The 18,948-nt window shown below is 47.7% G+C and overlaps 2 protein-coding genes across 3 annotated transcripts in view; one reads left to right on the forward strand and one right to left on the reverse strand.

The window, feature by feature from the left end:
• TMEM199 (transmembrane protein 199) overlaps positions 1 to 4,633 on the reverse strand; it is an 85,074-nt gene extending 80,441 nt beyond the window's left edge. The window contains exon 1 of the mRNA XM_063956143.1: positions 4,373 to 4,633. Coding sequence (XP_063812213.1) covers positions 4,373 to 4,544 — 172 coding nt within the window. The 5' untranslated portion in view covers positions 4,545 to 4,633. The remainder of the gene's footprint in view (positions 1 to 4,372) is intronic.
• A 38-nt stretch (positions 4,634 to 4,671) lies between these two features.
• The window catches only part of POLDIP2 (DNA polymerase delta interacting protein 2), a 37,121-nt gene continuing 22,844 nt past the window's right edge, over positions 4,672 to 18,948 (forward strand). The window contains exons 1-4 of one of the 2 annotated variants that reach the window (XM_063956142.1): positions 4,672 to 4,913; positions 6,814 to 6,889; positions 8,505 to 8,602; positions 8,716 to 8,812. In XM_063956142.1, the coding sequence (XP_063812212.1) occupies positions 4,744 to 4,913; positions 6,814 to 6,889; positions 8,505 to 8,602; positions 8,716 to 8,812 (441 nt within the window). In that variant the 5' untranslated portion in view covers positions 4,672 to 4,743. Of the gene's footprint in view, positions 4,914 to 6,807; positions 6,890 to 8,504; positions 8,603 to 8,715; positions 8,813 to 18,948 lie in introns of both variants that reach the window. The other variant, XM_063956141.1, reaches the window with a different exon arrangement.

Below are 18,948 nucleotides of genomic sequence, written 5' to 3' on the forward strand. Positions count from 1 at the left end.
ATGCATTCTGTGCTTAGATTTAGGTCCCATCACCATGATATCTCATTATGGTATGCAATTATTCCGAAATACGGAAAAATCCGATATCCAAAATACCTCTGGTCCCAAGCATTTTGGATAAGGGATACTCAACCTGTACACAAATATACAAGTGCGTCTTTTCAAATTACAAGTGTCTTATCTTTATGAGACTGAGCATTGGATCACTGCTTTAACGCATAAGTTTGCGTCTGTATACACTATTTTTATTTATTCATTTTTTTGGTCCCGACAGAGAATGAATATTTTCTACAGCGTCACTTTATTTACTGTACGCTATACACTTCAAGTTCCTGATTGACTCTCTTTGTGTTACCGTTGGTCTGTGTGTATAACATTACAGTTGTCACTGGCCATTTGCCAGAGCTTGCCAAGAGTACACTATTACAGTACGATTACTGTACTGTACATCCATCTGCCGCTATTCGCTCTACAGTATTGGATTGGTGGAGCATTAGCCACCCAGTGGTGAATATGTGTATTACATGCTGTGTATGTTGCACCTCAACAAACCTCTCCGTGCAACAACTCAACAACCTGAGCTATAGCTAAGACACGACAAATACTCAGTTTAGGCGGAGAAACTGCAACGATGAGGGAGGCTCCATCTGTACATTACAGAAATGTTTTGCTCTCATTATGGCACCCAGAGTTGAGAGTATCCTCATTTAAAAGAGGCGAGTCCACTGATCCCTGATGTGTGATCACCAGGGAACATTCCTGCCCTGCAGAAATCATTATCTTACCCATCCTGGCTTAAAGGGGCACACTCATTTGGAAGAGGAGAGTACACTTTTACAAATCATGCGGCCTCTAAGCATAGTGATTATTGTCTGTGGATCACAACTAGACAATATCAACCAGCCGGTGGTCGTAACGTGCCTGATCTCCCCCATCCTAGCACACTTGGGGGCACACTCATTTGACATGGTAGATTCTCCTCTTTCAAACAATGTGCCACTTCAGTAGTTATTCTGTGGTGATCCCAAGGCATTAACACCATACCTATAGAAAGCATTACAGAGTCCAGAAATGACAAATACTGGCCTCATGTCATGCAGGCGGTCGCCCACTTTTCAAAATATTATCCCTTGTTGGACTACCACAGGATTGGGGAACCTGCAGCCCTCCAGCTGTTGTTGATCTACACATCCCAGCATGCCATGCAACAGTTTCAGCATGGCTAAATAGCAAAACTGTAGCAGGGCATGCTGGTATGTGTAGTTCAGCAACAGCTGTAGGGCCAAAGGTTCCCCACCCCTGGACTACCATGTTATTCTCATTGTATGCTTTACAGTAACATTTTTCTTCTTCTTTTTTATGGACTGTACAATTAGAAGTCCAAATATGGCTTATGGGGGAGTGTGCATACATGATCTGAACTCAAACTGCTGTCAGTCAGTATGGCTGGGGAGTGGAGTATCACATGGCTGCCCAGATATATTGTAATGGCACACTGGGCACAAAAAGATTTTCTATCACTGCATAATAAAATTATTGCAAATCTTTCAGTCTTGATAAATGAGCCCCATAATGATTTTTTTTCTTTTTATATCAACATTTATTTATTACGCTACAGAATGCCGCACAGTGCTTAACAACTGGAAACAGATTGGGTAATAATATAACAAAGAGGAAAGAGGGCCTTGCTCACAATCTTAAAATCTATAAAGGATGCAATACAGCGCATGCTATCCCTCTATCCCCTGTGGCCACAGGGGGCAGAGCAGAGCTGGCTCTTAGAACAGGACATATACAGATGTGTCCTCATACGTCTATCCTCACATTGCATCATATAGACCTATTTGGTGTACCATGGTCCCTATAAATAAGTCTATGTCAGGCATACGAACACAGTTTTTCACGAAATAAGCGTCTTACTTGCATCAATAATGCAACAAAAGTACAATGCAGGGGTATCCTGAACACCGGGGCTGGCATTGCAGACAGCTGCAGTGTGTGACTCAGGCGCTAACCTTAGTAAAAATTTTAAAAAAAGTGGGTGATACAAACAAGCAAGGCGAGCCATGCAAGGGTTCGTAGTACACTAATGGGGCTTGTTTGTGGCAGAAAAGTGACAAAACCCCCTTAAAAAATTGTGTCTACCGTTTTTGTGTCGACCTTTTGACCGTGTCAACCTAATGCATGTCTACAATTAGTGGTCAACATATTGACTGTAAACTTTTTAGTGTAGATCTAATAATCCACACTCGGTGGATAAAACGGAGCCTCTCCTTTGGTTCCCTTCTGACTAGCTAACCTTAGTATAAGTCAGAGGACGGATATAAGCAAGCTGTGCTTAATCTGCTGCTTTATACCGACCCCACTAAGTTCCCTGTACACTAGAAGTGACTTTGTATATAGGTACAAAGCAAATAAGACGCTTAATTCAGAAAAAAGTTGGAAAGTCTGGGAATCGCTAGGTGGAGCATCTGAATAAAGCCAAGTGTCTCATGCCATATAGCGCAGAAAGGATAGGCGTAGGAGAAGGGTGTGGTTCAAAGGGTCGACATGCACAAAGTCAATACAATCAAAAGGAGGACAAGAGTTTTTCATGTTTTTTTGAGTGTCAAATTGTAGGTTTCAGCACATGAAATCCCAATTAGTAAACCACTTTGCTCGCCATGCTTCGGGCAAGGTGCCTCGCTCTACTACCGCTGCTCATGGCACAGGTTACACGTGGGTGATAAAGTATGAAAATGTTTAAAAATGCAAAAAATAAAAATTGTGACAACCATTTGAACCTGTAGAACTTTTGACCATGTTGACCTACCATCCTGATACCGTATGAGAATATATCTGTAAGCAAACGGATAGGACATCAGTGGTCTATGACAGGGGTGGGGAACCTTCGGCCATCCAGCTATTGTTAAACTACACATCCCAGCATGCCCTGCAACAGTCTTAGCATGGCCAAATAGCAAAACTGTAGCAAGGCATGCTGGTATGTGTAGTTCAACAACAGCTGGAGGGCCAAAGGATCCCCACCCCTGCTCTAGGAGGATATCCAGCAGGCACAGCGGCCCGTTGCCATGCTGCACAGTGCACATTGGGGGTCATTCTGACCTGTTCGCTCACTGCTTTTTATCGCAGCCGAGCAAACGGGTCCCAACTGCGCATGCGCCGTAGTGCGCCGGTGCATGCCAGACGGCCGAAGGCTGTAGCAGGGCTGCGATCGCCTCTGCCTGATTGACAGGCAGAGGCGGTCGCTGGGCTGGAGGGGGCGGAATGGCTGCGTTTGCCCGCCGTATCGTGGACGCGGACCGGCCAACGCAGGTGTGGCCGGCCCATGCGGGAGGCGGGCCGCAGCGGCTGCGTGACGTCATGTCAGTGTGAATGATCGTAGCTGTGCTAAATTTAGCACAGCTACGATCATCTCGGAATGACCCCCATTGTTCTCTCACAGTCAGTGCGCTGTCAGCTGGATGCTCCTTCATGCGTCTCTCCACTACATCAGTGCCACAGCAGACGGTCACAGTCACCAGTACACCATGGCCCCCATTTATCATCCTTTCAGTATTCAAACAGTGGTAAATTAACTTTACCGCTGTTTGCCCCTGTACCACTCTCACCAACTATAGCTGGCGAGAGCGGTACGGTCCATTTTGAAAGCAATGGCGACCCATCGCTGCCTTTCCGGCTTCAGCGAAAGCTTTCGGGCATTACTGGAAGGAGTCATGCACATGCCTAGACTGGATGTCGCACATTACTCAGCGGCCCGTCGCTGGCAGCATTAGGAGAGCGGTGAACAGCGCTGAAGGGGCAGACTGCGCTGGAACTCGCTGGAGAGGTAAGTATGGCTGAATAGCAGCTGCAATTCATTTGTATCACAGTGATACTAAACGAAAAATATAACTTGTGTTATTTTTCTTTAATAAATGGGGCCCCACATGAGCTATCACAGCGGGGAGACTGCGGTAGCCATCATGACTACCGGTATCCGGTCTTTAGGTCGACAGTCATTAGGACGCCCACTGTTGGTCGACATGGCAAAGGTCGACATGAGTTTTTCACAATTATTTTTTAACTTTTTCATAATTTACGATCCACGTGGACTATGACTGGGAATAGTAACTTGTGCCGACCGCAGCGGCAATTGGCAAGCGAATACGGTGCACTAAGTGGGGTTCCCGGTCACTCTAAACACCCTCCAAAAAAGAAAACAACTCTTGTCGACCTTTTTCCATGTCGACCTAATGACAGTGTCAACCTAGTCAGTCAACCTAGGGTCGACCCAATGAGCCACACCAATGACTACCTGCTGCAATCTTTCCTAGGGCACCAAATTAGTCAGGGCTGGTGCGGAGATAGAGACATGAGCTTCCCCTCTCACCCCTTTCCTGCAACACGAAGTGCAGCTTCCTCAGGAGACTGAACGTCACACGGGCGCCCGGTCCCTGCTTTAGAACTTCCTCAGCCTCGGCTCTGGCGTCCGGAGTCAGAGAGCCCCTCTCCTCCCGCAGGATCCGCAGCAGCGCTGCCGTTACCCGGCACTCACTCGCCATCTCCGGGGCTCATTCAGAGCCAGTGAGCACACAGTATACAGGGCACTGCCGCAGAGGGTGACGGGAGGAAGGTCAGAGTGACCTGTGATGACGCGCACGCACCGGGCGTCGGTATTGCCGGGTACGTGTTGTGCGTGACGTACAGCTGCTCCGGCGCAGCCATTCACACAGGCCGGCCAGCCGCCAGAGTACCTCCATCATGGCGGCGGCGTTTACTGCGCGGCGATGTATGTCGCTGCTCGGGCCGCTCCGACGGGGAGGAGGGGGAATACCGGGCAGCCTCAGCATGAAGCTCCGGCAGGCACCCACCGCTCTGCTGCGGCCTTTGTGCGGCTGCCGCCTCCGGCAGGACCGTACCTTCTCCTCCAGGTAATACCGGTCATGTGTATACTACATGCATGTAATACGGAGAGTGTGTGCACAGTAGTCAGTATTGCTCTCTGCCTACATTGCACCTGCAGCATGACTGTTATACTGACCCTGATGGCGATGCACTGGGAATGCTCCCAATATACTGTATACCCCCATGTTCCATCTGTCATGTCACCTGGGGGCTTACTGGGATCGCCTAGGGTGATATAATCAGCCTGAAATAACCTGACCTGCCTGGATTGGGCCCAGATGTGTGTACATCATGTGCTGCCAGGCAGTGCCTGCTGCTGCCTCTGAGAGCTGCCACTGAGCAACACAGACCCCCAACTTCAGAAAAGATCCCAGCAGTGAGGCATCCATAGTCTACAGTGCATGTACAGATGTAGCCATGCTCATCTTTGAGGAACTAATGGAGCGATCGCCGGCTGCAAATAGTCGCAGCCCATTACGCCATGCAGCATGCCGCATTGCAGCATGATGAGCATGGCTACATCCTCATACATTCCCTTTCTTTTGCCCCCTTCCACTTGTTACAACTCCAATCTAGTCTCAGTACCTATTTATCAGCGGAGTCTTCTTTATTGATTGCTCCAATTAATTGCTTGTTTGACTGCTACTTGTATTGTTCTATGTGACTCAATAAAGTGTGAAAAAGAATGGTATATTTATATCACTTTAGCCATCTGTACTTGTTGTGCCCAATTACAAAAGGGCAAAGGGTTTGTGGTTACCCTTAACCCCGCATGTTCTAGAGCATTTTGGTTATGACACAAGCTTGGTCTCTAATGTAAGTAATTATTACCAGTTACTTATATAGCGCACACATATTCCACAGCACTTTACAGAGAACATTTGGCCATTCACATCAGTCCCTGCCCCAGTGCAGGTTACATTCTATATTCTCAACCACATACACACGTGCTCACATTTATGCTAGGGTTATAGGCCCTACACACAGCGCGATCTGCCGCCTAGCTGCCCCCATCACCCGGCTCCATAGCAGTGTATGCAGATATGGACGAGATCGTCTATATTGGCCTGCATGCACAAACGACGGGGCACCAGCGGTGAACGAGCGCGGGGCCGCGCATCGTTCATCGCTGGTGCCTCCACACTGAAAGATGTGAACGGTATCTCGTTCATTAATGAATGAGATCGTTCATATCTTTCAGTATTATCTGCCAGTGTGTAGGGCCCATTAATTTTGTTGGGAGCCAATTGACCTACCATTATACCAGAGAAAACCCATGCAAGCACAGGGAGAATATACAAACTCTGCACAGTTAGGGCCTTGATGGGAATTGAACCCATGACCTCAGTGTTGTGAGGCAGTAATGCTAACCATTACACCATCCGTGCTGCCCTAGTATCTAATACCCCGTTCACATTGCACCAAAAACCCAGTGTCGACCTGGTATTTTGCTGGGTCACTGCTGAATTCCCGGGTCACCTGACCCGGTAATTCAACTCGGGAATAAAAAAGGGTTATTCCCGGGTAATTACCGGGTCAGGCGCAGTATGAACGGGTTACACGGGTCGATACGACCAAGCACCTGTTCACAGCATAGGGAGAGGCGGCGCTGAAGATGATGTCTTCTTCAGCACCGCCTCTGGCCCTTCCCCAGAAAGGCAAACCGACACGGCATATTGCCGGATCGGGAAGCCACCCCGTTCACATTGCACAGGACCAATGCCGGGTCACACCCGGGATGAACCCGTATCCAATTCCCAGGTGTGATCCGGCAATGTCAATGTGAACGGGGTATAAGTAATCTAAGACCATGTCTTCTTTACTTTTTGATTTTGAGGCTTCTCTAAATATGAGAAACTGTTGGGTTATGTACTTAATGCTGTGATTTTTTTGTGGGTTTATTTTATTGTGTCATTCTAGGAACAGACCAGAAGGTAAAGTGTTGGAAATGGTTGGAGTTTTTGAGGTGCCAAAGCAACAGGGAAAATATGAAACGGGTCAGGTAAGGATGACATGGGAATAATAAGGCATGTGTGAGGGCTGTGGCTAGTGACGCACCTAACAGCTAGGAAGTAATGCACTAACGCAGAGTTTCCCAAACTCCACATTACAGTCTTAAATAGTACCTCAGTCCTTTTGACTTAACCATGTGGACTCAAGCATAGCTATCATTAAAAGTTTTTAATGGAAAACTCCGCACTAAAGAAAATTGTAATTGTTAATATCTGTAGTATTTTATTTTTTATAATTCCAACTCTTTTAAAAGGTTATCATGGAAAGTTGTTTGTTTACAGGAAGCACGTGCAGGAATACTGATAATAGTTGACAGTAGGGCTTTTCATTAGAGCCAAAACTGAAAGCTGTGCGTAGACATCTGTGGCAATAATGAGACTGCTAATAATTTAAGATCTGCATCCGTTTCACATGCCACCAAGGGTGCTAAGACGCTTTAGAAAAAAAAAACAGGTCATCAGCCGCTACTTACAGGCATCTCGGTCACCAGACCTCACCCCATGTGACTTTTTTTTTTTTTTTTTTTAATACCCAGTTGTATTGGGAAGGATGTCGTACAGTACATTGCCAGACCTGAAAGCCCACGTTAGACATGAAGTGCTGGCTATTACACCTGACATTACTTTCTGCTATAGAGAATGCTGTTCCTCGAATGGAAACTGTTGCTGACCACAATGCAGGACACATTTGGGTCGATTCAATTCAGCAACAGTTGAATAGCGCCGGGAATTAGCTCCCGGCGCCATTCAATACAGCGACTAGTTACCCTCAATTGTCGGTAATTCTTCTCTCAGCCCCGGGGGGTGAGAGAAGAAAACCGACAAAAGAGCGGCCGGCGTGAGGCTGATTCTGTCGGGAATCAGCATCGCCGCGGGTAGTTAAGTCGGAGGATGCTCGGTCTCCCGACAAAACAACCTGATAGGTCGGCGAGAACGGGCATTCTCCGACTTAACTTTAGCTGAATTGAATAGCGTCGGGAGCAAATTCCCGGCGCTATTCAACTGTTGCTGAATTGAATCTACCCCATTGAACGATAGTAATGCTCTGTGTGCTCATGTGATTTGTGTCACCACCTGGTGACAAAACCTAGAATTACTTTTTTCAGTAAATGGCTAGGGCATCCTGTGAAGTAGCTGTGGTCCAGTGTCTGAATTATGAGCCAAATGCTGGGTACACACTAGAGTGATGGGTCGGCCGTCTGATGATTGATAAGTGCATATACAATTACCAATTGTTGGCTCGATGTGTCATATCTGACGTCACAACTGGGCAGACATTTACATTTTCCTGCCCAGTTGTGATGTCAGTCACTGGCGACCTCTGCAGCGCCATCCATACACACAGCTGGATGCGCCGATATATCAGCCATGGGCTGTGCTGCAAGGCTGACGTGGTATATCTGAACTATGTCGTTCACAGACATATCCCTGGTACACACCTGCCGACGCACCCACAACGTGCACCCAGCTTTAGAACCCAGTGGTCAGACTGGGCGGTATATTGACAATTCTTCTCCTTGTATATACAAGTGTGGGCTTTCTGGCTGTAACCAGTACTTACAGTAATTTATTAACTACAAGATGTAACAATATTGCCTTTTGCAGCTCTTCCTCCACAGCGTCTTTGGATACAGAGGCATTGTTCTGTTTCCATGGCAAGCAAGACTATATGACCGAGATGTCGCCTCTCCAGTCTCAGAAAAGTGAGTTTGGTTTGTAAGTATTTTTGTTTGTGCATTTTCCCTCATGTATGAAGCAGATTGTGTGAGTAGTCTTGTGCTTTTCAGTGGCTTAATTGATTGTTTTGTTTTTCCAGGTCAGAAACTCCAACAGCTCATGGATCCAAAGAGGTCAAGGGTGAAACCCACACCTATTACCAAGTACTAATAGATGTTCGGGACTTCTCCCATATCGTAAGTATTGGGCATTAAGTCAGGAATTTCAGATAGACTGTATTGATAAAAACACTGGAATTTCAAACCATTGTCCATGCAAATCTTTAGAAAAAGGTGCCAGTTGGAGTAGACACTCAATATTATTACTAACAAATTTACTTTCTTCTTCGGGGTCCACGGTCTAGATAGGGTTAATTCTTAACCTTGGGTATGATGCTGGTAGAGACCAGGTATCAGTTCACCACTAGAAAACACACATCCATAGTAGGCAACATGTAGATAAAAACTTAGGTATATGTTTCCCTGTCCGACCATATGGTTTCTAATTGGGTAAAATATTTTGACATTGTTTAGTGTTCATGGGTCAAAAAAACATTTAAATGCAAACAGAATGCTATGATGAAACATATTTAAAAACAATCCTTGACATATCTTTTGCACTGTTTAGATATTTGTTACTAATACCCCTTTCACACCGCACAAATAACCCGGCATGCGGTGTGAAAGCGCCATAGTCGAAATCATGGGTTGTCTGACCCGTAATTCAACCCGGGAATACAGCAGATTATTCCCGGATTGAATACCGGGTCAGTGGCATCGTAAACGGGCTCCCGGGTCGATGCGACCTGGCACCCGTTCACTATAACAGTGAGAGACGGCGTGGAGATGATCTCATCTCCCAGCGCCGGCTCTGCCCCCTGCCGCTTTGGCAACCTGTCCGGCATATTGCCTGGTCGGGGAAGCCAGCAGTAGCGTCCAGTACCGGCTCCCACCCCGGGAAGTACCCGTTTCCAATTCTCGGGTGGGATCTGTCATTGGCTGTGTGAAAGGGGTATAAAGGAGTATATACCAGGTCATCTCATACTGCCCAGTGCTTCATCCCGTATCACCCCTGTTCTCTACACAAACCCTTTATGTTCACTGCCCCATCTCTCCGCTGCATACTAACTCTTCCTGGTAAATCCACTCCTCCTCCTGCTTGGTTAGGGTCTATCCCAACGCTTGCTGCAGTTGGAGGTGTGGATCATGCATTTTGGAGACAGTATTGAATTTAGGAATATATTATATAGATTCTGAGTTATACATATACAAAGAACCCTGCACTCTCATTAGCAGTTTCATTCACCTTAATGCTTTAATATACAACTAGATAAACAAAGGGGTTTTGGTTTATGAATTGTACAATGCATGTAAGCTTGCAGCCCACTCCACGGGACCCCATTTCACTGTAAGTCCTACTCTATCACATAAACTTTCATACAATTTTTTTGGAGACCTGTAAACTCCTGCTTCATAGAAAAATATGTGCTCACCTGGTTTAAAGTTTACCTGCCACACTTAAGACCGTGACCAACACAACTTCACAAGTGTGCTTACCTGGTTTAAAGCTCACCTGCCTACTGACTTCTGGCTTTCAAAGTGAGACAGTCACTAGCACACCAGCACACCTAAACAGCAGCTGACCCGGGGGTATGGCCACGGCGGCAAGTGAGTAGGACGTGGGTAGTGTGAGCTCCCGGGTCCCACATCCTTTACACCCATCCTGAGCCCGGTTCCCGCTGCAGTTGAGCCCACCTGTGCTCCCCAGACGCTGATGCTCGCCCGGACCGCTGGTGCGCGCGCTCCGGCCGGCGTCCTGTGCGGCCCTGCAATACATACGGCGCTCCGGTCCTCCCGCACTTCCGGTTTCTCCCCGTCTCCCGCTCGGCGCACTGAGGCTCTCTGTCTCCACACTCACACAGGGGCTGCAGAGTTCATCTGACAGGCGGCTGGCTGGATGTTTCACCCAGCTGTGCTGCCCTCCTGATCTGGCTGCTCAGTTAAGGTACTCTGGGGGACTGGGAGCTGTGTGGGTGGCGGCCATTTTGATTTCTATCTGGTGTGGGGGCACCTTCAGGCTCACCCTGCTTGCTGTTACAGTCCTGCACCCTACCAAAACCCCTAACCTACCAAAAAGCATCTCTCTCACTGCCACAGGACTTTTGAATTATATATAATCCCCACCTTGTGTTAAAATGGGGAAGAATCATCCTCCAAATGCTGCTGCTGCTAAACTGAAGCAGTATGCTAGGAATGCAGGGACAACAGCATCTCCTCCCCCTGCTAATGCTGGCCTGCCTGACTCTGATCTCTCACAGGACCCTGCTGCTGCGGCTCAGTCTCGGGCTTCGCTGCGTCAGGTCTTGGAGGCCATAGCGAATAGTGAGAAGAGATTATCTGACAAAATTGAGAGGGTATAGTGTGATTTATAACTTCTGAGACAGGATGTACAACGTATACGGGAACGAGTCGGAGAAGTTGAAAATCGCGTCTCGAACCTGGAAGATTCCTACACTCCTCTTAACCCTACTGTTTCCAATATAGCTCAGCAAGTCGCTACCATGCAGTCTAAGCTCCTGGATATGGAGGGACGCCTCCGCAGAAATAATATACGCTTCGTGGGACTGCTGGAAAGGGAAGAGGGTTCCCCCCGGAATCTTTTATGGAATGCTGGCTCCTAGAATTCTACGGCAAAGAATCCTTCACTCCGCATTTCACAGTTGAGTGGGCTCATAGAATTCCTAATCGCCCTCCGCCACCTGGTGCACCCCCTCGCGCCTTTATTGCGAAATGTTTACATTACAAGGACAGGGACACTGTTCTGCGTTTGGGACGTACAAAAGGCCCTTTGACCAGAAACGGGGTGAAGATTGCTGCTTTCCCAGACTTTGCTGCAGAAGTCCAGAAGGACACAGCTCAATTTGGCCCGGTGAAGCGCAGACTTCGGGACTTGAATTTATCGTACTCCATGTTGTTCCCAAACTTCGAGTGATTGTCGACGGAGAATCCAAATTCTTCAATTCCCCTTGTGAGGCCTCTGTTTGGCTGAATCACTATGCCCCGAGTGGGTGACAGATGGCTCCGGACTGATTCGTGGTTGCGGTCTCATTGAGTGTACAGCAGTTCAGTGCAACCTGCCCGTATTCACACTATTATGCCGCTACTTCTAATGTTTTATATTGCAATGGATAGATAACGGGTTATATGCTTTTTATTATTTGTTCTTTTACAGTATGGCCAGGGAACCGGCCGCATATTGTTGGTTACTGAATGTACCCGTGGAGCTCCCTTGCTCTGGTGGTCTCTTCATACATTGCTCCCGCTTTCTACCTTTTTTTTTTTTTCTTGCATCTATTTTTTTTTTTTTTTTTTTATATAGCTGCTCGGAGGGACAGTTGGTGGGTGACCTTGTACACTCTTACTGCACTCTTGGCAGCTATTGTCTAGTTGGTTTGTGGGTTCTTTTTGTGGTTAGGGCTCCAAGTATGCCAAGGTTGGGGGTGGTATACGGGGTGGGGGGTTGTTCTGGGGCATCTTGGGTTACTATTGTGTTGTTTTTATTTTCTGATATATGTATTTTGAGTACTTGGATGTCTCACCTATTGATATGGTTATGTACTCCCAGCATGACAGTATGGCTAGCCTGGCTTGATAGCTGTAAGACAGTGCCTTGTGCTATCTGTTTGTCCATGATCTTGACCTTTGGATGTGCCTAGTTTGAACTTCCTTACGTGGAATGTCCATGGGATTAATGACAGGATTAAGAAGTCGCTTGTTCTCAAGTTGATAAAACAGTATAACTCAGATGTGGTGTGTCTTACTGAATCTCACTTAGAAGGCAGCAAACTCTTGTCTCTGCGCAAGCCATGGGTGGGCTCGGCTTATCATGCCTCCCACACTTCTTACTCCAGGGGTGTATCAGTGCTTATAAAAAAATCCGTGCCCTTTGTACTCAATGCTGTGAAAACTGATCCCTATGGTAAATACGTATTTCTTGATTGTAAACTTCACTCCCAGTTTTTTATCCTTGCAGTATATATACCGCCTCCTTTTAATTATGATGTATTGAAACTGGCAGCTTCCTTTATAGCAAATTCCCCTGACACCCCTGTTATATGAATGGGGGATTTTAATAACCTTATGGACCCTCATTTAGACAAATGGAGGGCTGCGACTGGCCTGGGGAGCGTCCGTTTTGGGATTCCAAAACTTGTAGAAACTATGGGTGTAATCGATATTTGGAGATTTAAAAATCCTAATGTTAGCCAATTTTCTTGCTTCTCTCAGTCCCATTACAAAAAGTTTGTGATTCCGCACTAGTACCATATAAGTGATATCAATAATTAGTTTAAACCAGAGTTGTCTATATTAGAGAGTAAATCTCTGATCAAGATGCCTGGTGGTGCACCCAGAGTCGGACAAAAGACTAGAACCAAAAATATATACAGACTCGTGTGGGTGCACTCTTATATTGGATTGTACAGTTTATTGTCTGTAACTAGGTGAGGTGATAGCTGCAATAATCCGCACAATGCATACTGATGGAGCATAATGAGGTTGTGGCACAGCCACATTGTGCTCCATCATAATACACCTGCATTGTGCTGACTGCCACTACACACACACACACAGAAGCCTTTTAAAAAGTTTACTGCTGGCACCTGTAAGACTCACTACCCGTTTGCACGGTCTGGATGGTGTGGGGTGCGGGCACACTAAAAGCGGCTACTCAAGGGCATGGAGGAGGTAACTGCACCACCAGCTCTCCCTCGTACGTCGTGAACAGTCGCGCCCGGCCGCGAACAGTGACGTACAGCCACGTACAACAGCTCCCTGCCGCCTCCCACTCCCCGAGTACCAATGCATGAGATTAATGTTAGTATTGACGGCTGGACGGATGGATTCTGCCCGCTTGCTACTCCAATTACAGCGGTGAGCTACCTGTCGCTCGCGAGCGATGGGTTGGCGACCGCTGCTTTAGACTGTGTTGACCTGCTTTGGTTGATGTGGAAAATAGTCTTCTTGCTGGCTATTGCTTCAGCCCCCTGAGTATTTGATTTAGGGGTACTGTCTCACCATGCACCATTTCTTGTTTTCCACCCGGACCGTGCTCTCGCCCTAAGGTGGTCCTCCAAATCCATATCAATCAGGAAATCGTTGCTCCTTCCTTTTCTGATACAGCCTCTACTGACTCAGGTCTATCTCTGTTTACGTTGGACATATTTCGTACTCTTCGCACCTATGTGGATCGGACCAAGGACATTCGCAAATCGAACTCTGTTCGTCTTTTAAAGAATTTCGCAGGCGGGACTGGCTAATCTGTATACAAACTTTAGCCCGCTGGCTGTGCCTTGCTAGTCACCAGAGAGAGGTCTGTGAGGGTTTCTTGGGCTGCTTGCAGCAGAGCCTCAGCAGGGCAGCTTTGTAAGGCAGCAAGGTGGTCCTCTATCCATACCTTTATCAAATTTTACAGCTTCGACACCTTTGCCTCGGCCAATACGGTTTTGGGCATTGGGTCCTTAGCGCAGCACAGGAGCATTCCATCCTGTAAAAGGACAGCTTTGGGACGTACCAGTGTCCCATTAAGATACAGGAAAATAGGGGATTTCTCTTATGTCCTAGAGGATACTGGGGTTCCATTTAGTACCATGGAGTATAGACGAGTCAACTAGGAGCCATGGGCACTTTAAGAAATTGATAGCGTGTGCTGGCTCTTCCCTCTATACCTCTCCTACCATACTCAGTTTAGAAAATGTGCCCGGAGGAGCCGGTCACGCTTATGGAAGTTCCTGAAGAGTTTTCTGCATTTATTTTATATATTTGTTATTTTCAGGCAGGGCTGGTTGACACCAGCCTGCCTGCTTCGTGGGACTTAGGAGAGGGCCCAACCTCTTCAAGGGTTAATGGTCCCGTTCCCCGCTGACAGGACATTGCGCTCCTGAGGGAACTATCGCAAGCCCCACTACAGCGAGCGTACATTCCCGCAGCACGCCGCCACCCCTAATAGAGCCAGAAGAAAGAAGAGTGGCGAGTACTAAGCCGACGTACCGACTAGCCGGTAGCCGGCCATTATAGCGGCATGAGGGTACGGAGACGCACGGCTTCTAACTGGAGTGGATTGCATCTCCAGACACAGTACACAGTTGCGTCTCAGTACACTGTACATAGTACCCACACTGGCAAAAACAGCCTTAAAATGGCTTTCTCTCCATTTTAAGCAACAGATTACCTCAGCCGGTATAAAAAAAGTGGGAAGACAGTGCGCCATTGAAGGGGCGGGGCTTCACTATGAGAGGATCCAGCAGCTCACCGGCACCATTTTCCCTCTGCAGTGGACACAGAAGCTGACTGACAGGGACGTGCAGCTTCTCCAGTGTGACTCCAGATTACCTCAGCGGTACCAGGGGGTCATAGCAGGGTGGGAGCGACTATTAGTGTACTAAGTCCCCTATCAGGGTACTTAGTCTGCGACCCGGTTAAGCTTGGCGTTAGCGATAAGGGTGCGGTGGGGACTGGCTCCAAATTTCACTGTCTCTCCCTGAAGGGCTCTTTGTGGGTTATTTGTGCCTAACCTTTTCCTGTTTGTGTGTGCTGTCACACTTACATTATGTCAGGCAAAGAGTGTGTTTCTTGTACAGCGGAGTGTTCCTCTTCACCAGGGGGCTCACTACTGGGTACTCAGGGCTGTGCACCTTCCCAGAATAGCGGAGCTGAACCGGAATGGGTTAATTCCATTAAGGGATTTATCTCAAATATTTCTACAAAGCTATCCCGCAATGAGAAAGAGACGTAATACTTAAGACAGACTGTGGATGAGTTGGTGAATAGAGAGCCAGTCCCATAACCAGCGTCTCGATCCCCTCCCATTTGTCCGCAAAAACGATCTCTGGCCCATAACCTGCAGTCTGACTCTGGCGGGTCAGACATGGAGGAGGGTGAGGTGGATTTGGAGAGGGGGGATGCTACTCTGTCACAGAGAATAGAAGCTCTTATAGAGGTTATCAGAGATGTTCTGCAAATTCCGGATAAGGTGTCTGAGGAGAGTGAGGAATCTTATTTTGATGTAAAAAAGAAGTCCTCAGTCACTTTTCCTGCGTCAAAGAACAGTGGGTTAATCCTGGTAAGAAATTTCAAATCTGTAAAAGATTGCGCTCATCTTTTCCTTTTCCTCTGGAGGATAGGAAAAAATGGAAAATCCACCGATAGTGGACGCATCAATCTCTAGGCTGTCACGTAAAATTGTATAGCCTGTCCCTGGTGCAGCCTCCCTAAAAGATACGGCTGATTGTAAATTTAAGACTACACTCAAATCATTGTACACAGCTGCAGGGGTGGCCCAGAGACCCACTATTGCATGTGCCTGGATCACAAAAGTCATTGCTAAATGGTCTGGTAACCTAATTGAGGGGTTAGGTTCCTTGTCTAGGAGGGATGTTTTACTCCTGCAGCATATACAGGACTCTACGACCTTTATGGTGGAAGCCATAAAAGAGATTGGTTTGCTTAATGCACGCACCACCGCTATGGCAGTGTCAGCACGCAGGGGCTTGTGGTTATGCCAGTGGACTACTGGTACAGACTCCAGGAAAGGTGTGGAAGGCCTGCCTTTCACAGGAGAGGCCTTGTTTGGAGACGAACTAGACAAATGGATCTCCAAAGCTACTGCCGGTAAGTCTACGTATCTTCCTTCCGTAGCTCCCCCAACCAGGAAGGCTTATTCAGCTTCAAATTTACAGTCCTTTCGGACAGCCAAGTTTAAGGGAAAATCCAGAGGTACTTCTACGGCCTCCAGAGGCGCAAGAGGTAAACCACGCAAACCAGCAACTGCAGGTGTTCAGGAACAGAGCTCAGGCCCTGCATCCTCAAAGCGTTCAGCATGACGGTGGACCGAGAGGCCTGGAGGTCTGTCAGGTCGGAGCTCGACTACAATTCTTCAGTCACATTTGGTCAAGTTTGTGCCGGGATCCCTGGGTAATAGATCTTATTTCAAAGGGCCACAGACTGGAGTTCCAAGAGCTCCCACCTCACAGATTCTTCAAATCAGGCTTACCAGCTTCACGAGTCAAGTATAACTTTACAACAGGCCATCCAAAAACTGGTACAGACTTAAGTAATTGTTCCAGTTCCACCTCATCTACACAACAAGGGGTACTATTCCAACTTGTTTGTAGTACCGAAACCGGACGGTTCGGTACATCCAATTCTGTATCTCAAGTCCTTGAACCTGTTCTTAAGAGTGTTCAAGTTCAAGATAAGGTCTCTGACAGCGGTGATCTCAGGTCTGGAGGAAGGGGAATTCCTTGTGTCTCTGGATATCAAGGATGTGTACCTTCACATTCCGATCTGGCCGCCTCACCAGGCTTATCTACGGTTTGCACTACAGGACTGTCACTACCAATTCCAGGCCCTGCCATTTGGTCTCTCCATGGCACCGAGGGTGTTCACCATAGTGATGGCAGAGATGATGTTTATACTCTTCAAGCAGGGAGTGAACATAATTCCGTACCTGGATGATCTTCTGATAAAGGAGCCATCCAGGGAGAGGATGCTGGACAGCATTGGCTACTCAACCAAACTTCTCTGGGATTACGGGTGGATTCTGAACCTTTCCGAAATCTCACCTAGAGCCAACACAGAGGCTCCCATTCCTGGGAATGATACTGGACATGGAGTCGCAGAAAGTGTTCCTTCCGTTGGAAAAGGCATTGGTAATTCAGTCGATGGTTTGGGATGTCCTGAAGCCAACCCGGATATCGGTGTATCTATGCATTCGCCTTCTGGGGAAAATGGTGGCCTCTTACGAGGCGCTTCAATACGGAAGTTTTCACGCAAGACCCTTCCAGCTTGATCTGTTGGACAAATGGTCCAGATCGCATCTTCACATGCACCAGAGGATTTGTCTGTCGCCAAAAGCCAGGATCTCCCTTCTGTGGTGGCTACAGACCTCACACCTCGTCGGAGGTTCGGCATTCAGGACTGGATCCTGTTAACCACGGACGCAAGCCTCCGAGGTTGGGGAGCAGTCACCCAGGGGGTGCAGTTTCAAGGAAGATGGTCAAGTCAGGAGGTTGTCCTTCCAGTCAACATTCTGGAACTCGGGGCCATATACAACGCCCTTCTGCAGGCCTCTTATCTTCAGGATCGGGCCATTCAAGTCCAGTCGGACAATGTAACGGCAGTGACGTACATAAACCGACAGGGCGGAACGAAAAGCAGAGCAGCGATGTCAGAGGTGTCAAGTATTCTCCTCCGGGTAGAAAAAAACGCTGTGGCGTTGTCAGCGGTCTTCACTCCAGGAGTAGAGAACTGGGAAGCGGACTTCCTCAGCAGACACGACCTGCACCCGGGGGAGTGGGGCCTTCACCCGGAAGTGTTCAGGTGCTTGACACGTTGGTGGGGATATCCACAAATAGACATGATGGCCTCTCGTCTCAACAAGACGCTCAAGCGGAATTGTTCCAGGTCGAGAGACCCACAGGCAGTGGCGGTAGACGCTCTGACGACTCAATGGGTCTATCAGATGGTGTACGTGTTTCCTCCACTTCCTCTGTACGTGTTTCCTCCACTTCCTCTGATCACAAGAATTCTCAAAAGAATAAAAAGGGAAAAGGTTCATGCAATACTCATTGCTCCGGACTGGCCAAGAAGGGCCTGGTACGTGGACCTTCTGGAGATGCTCCTTGAAGAATCATGGCCTTTACCTCTTCACGAGGATCTTTTGCAAAGGGCCCGTTCATCTATCAGGACTTACCGCGGCTACGTTTGATGGCATGGAAGTAGAACGGCTGATTCTAGCCAGAAGAGGGATCCCCCCAGGAAGGGGGTAACGTCTAAACATTTCCACCGTCTTTGGAAGAAATACGTCTCTTGGTGTGAGAGCAGAACCTATTTTGCGGTGGAATTTCACCTGGGACATTTCCTGCTTTTTCTGCAGGCAGGTGTGTGGATGTGGGCTTACATCTGGCCTCCATAAAAGTCCAGATTTCGGCCTTGTCCATTTTCTTTCAGAAACAATTGGGCTTCTCTCCCTGAGGTCCAGACGTTTTTGAAAGATGTTCTGCGCATCCAACCTCCCTTTGTGCCTCCCACGGCACCTTAGGATCTCAATTTGGTGCTGCACTGCCTCCAATTGGACTGGTTTAAACCACTAAAGGAGGTGGACGTAAAATATTTTACGTGAAAGACCGTCACACTGTTGGCCTTGGCTTCAGCAAGGTGTGTGTCGGAGCTGGGGGCTTTGTCTCACAAGAGACAAATTTTCCTTGAGGACAGAGCTGAACTCAGAACTCGTCATCAATTTCTTCCTAAAGTGGTGTCAGCGTTTCACATCAACC

Source organism: Pseudophryne corroboree, chromosome 2 (assembly GCF_028390025.1).
Source record: "Pseudophryne corroboree isolate aPseCor3 chromosome 2, aPseCor3.hap2, whole genome shotgun sequence".
In the NCBI taxonomy this organism is placed as follows: Eukaryota; Metazoa; Chordata; class Amphibia; order Anura; family Myobatrachidae; genus Pseudophryne; species Pseudophryne corroboree.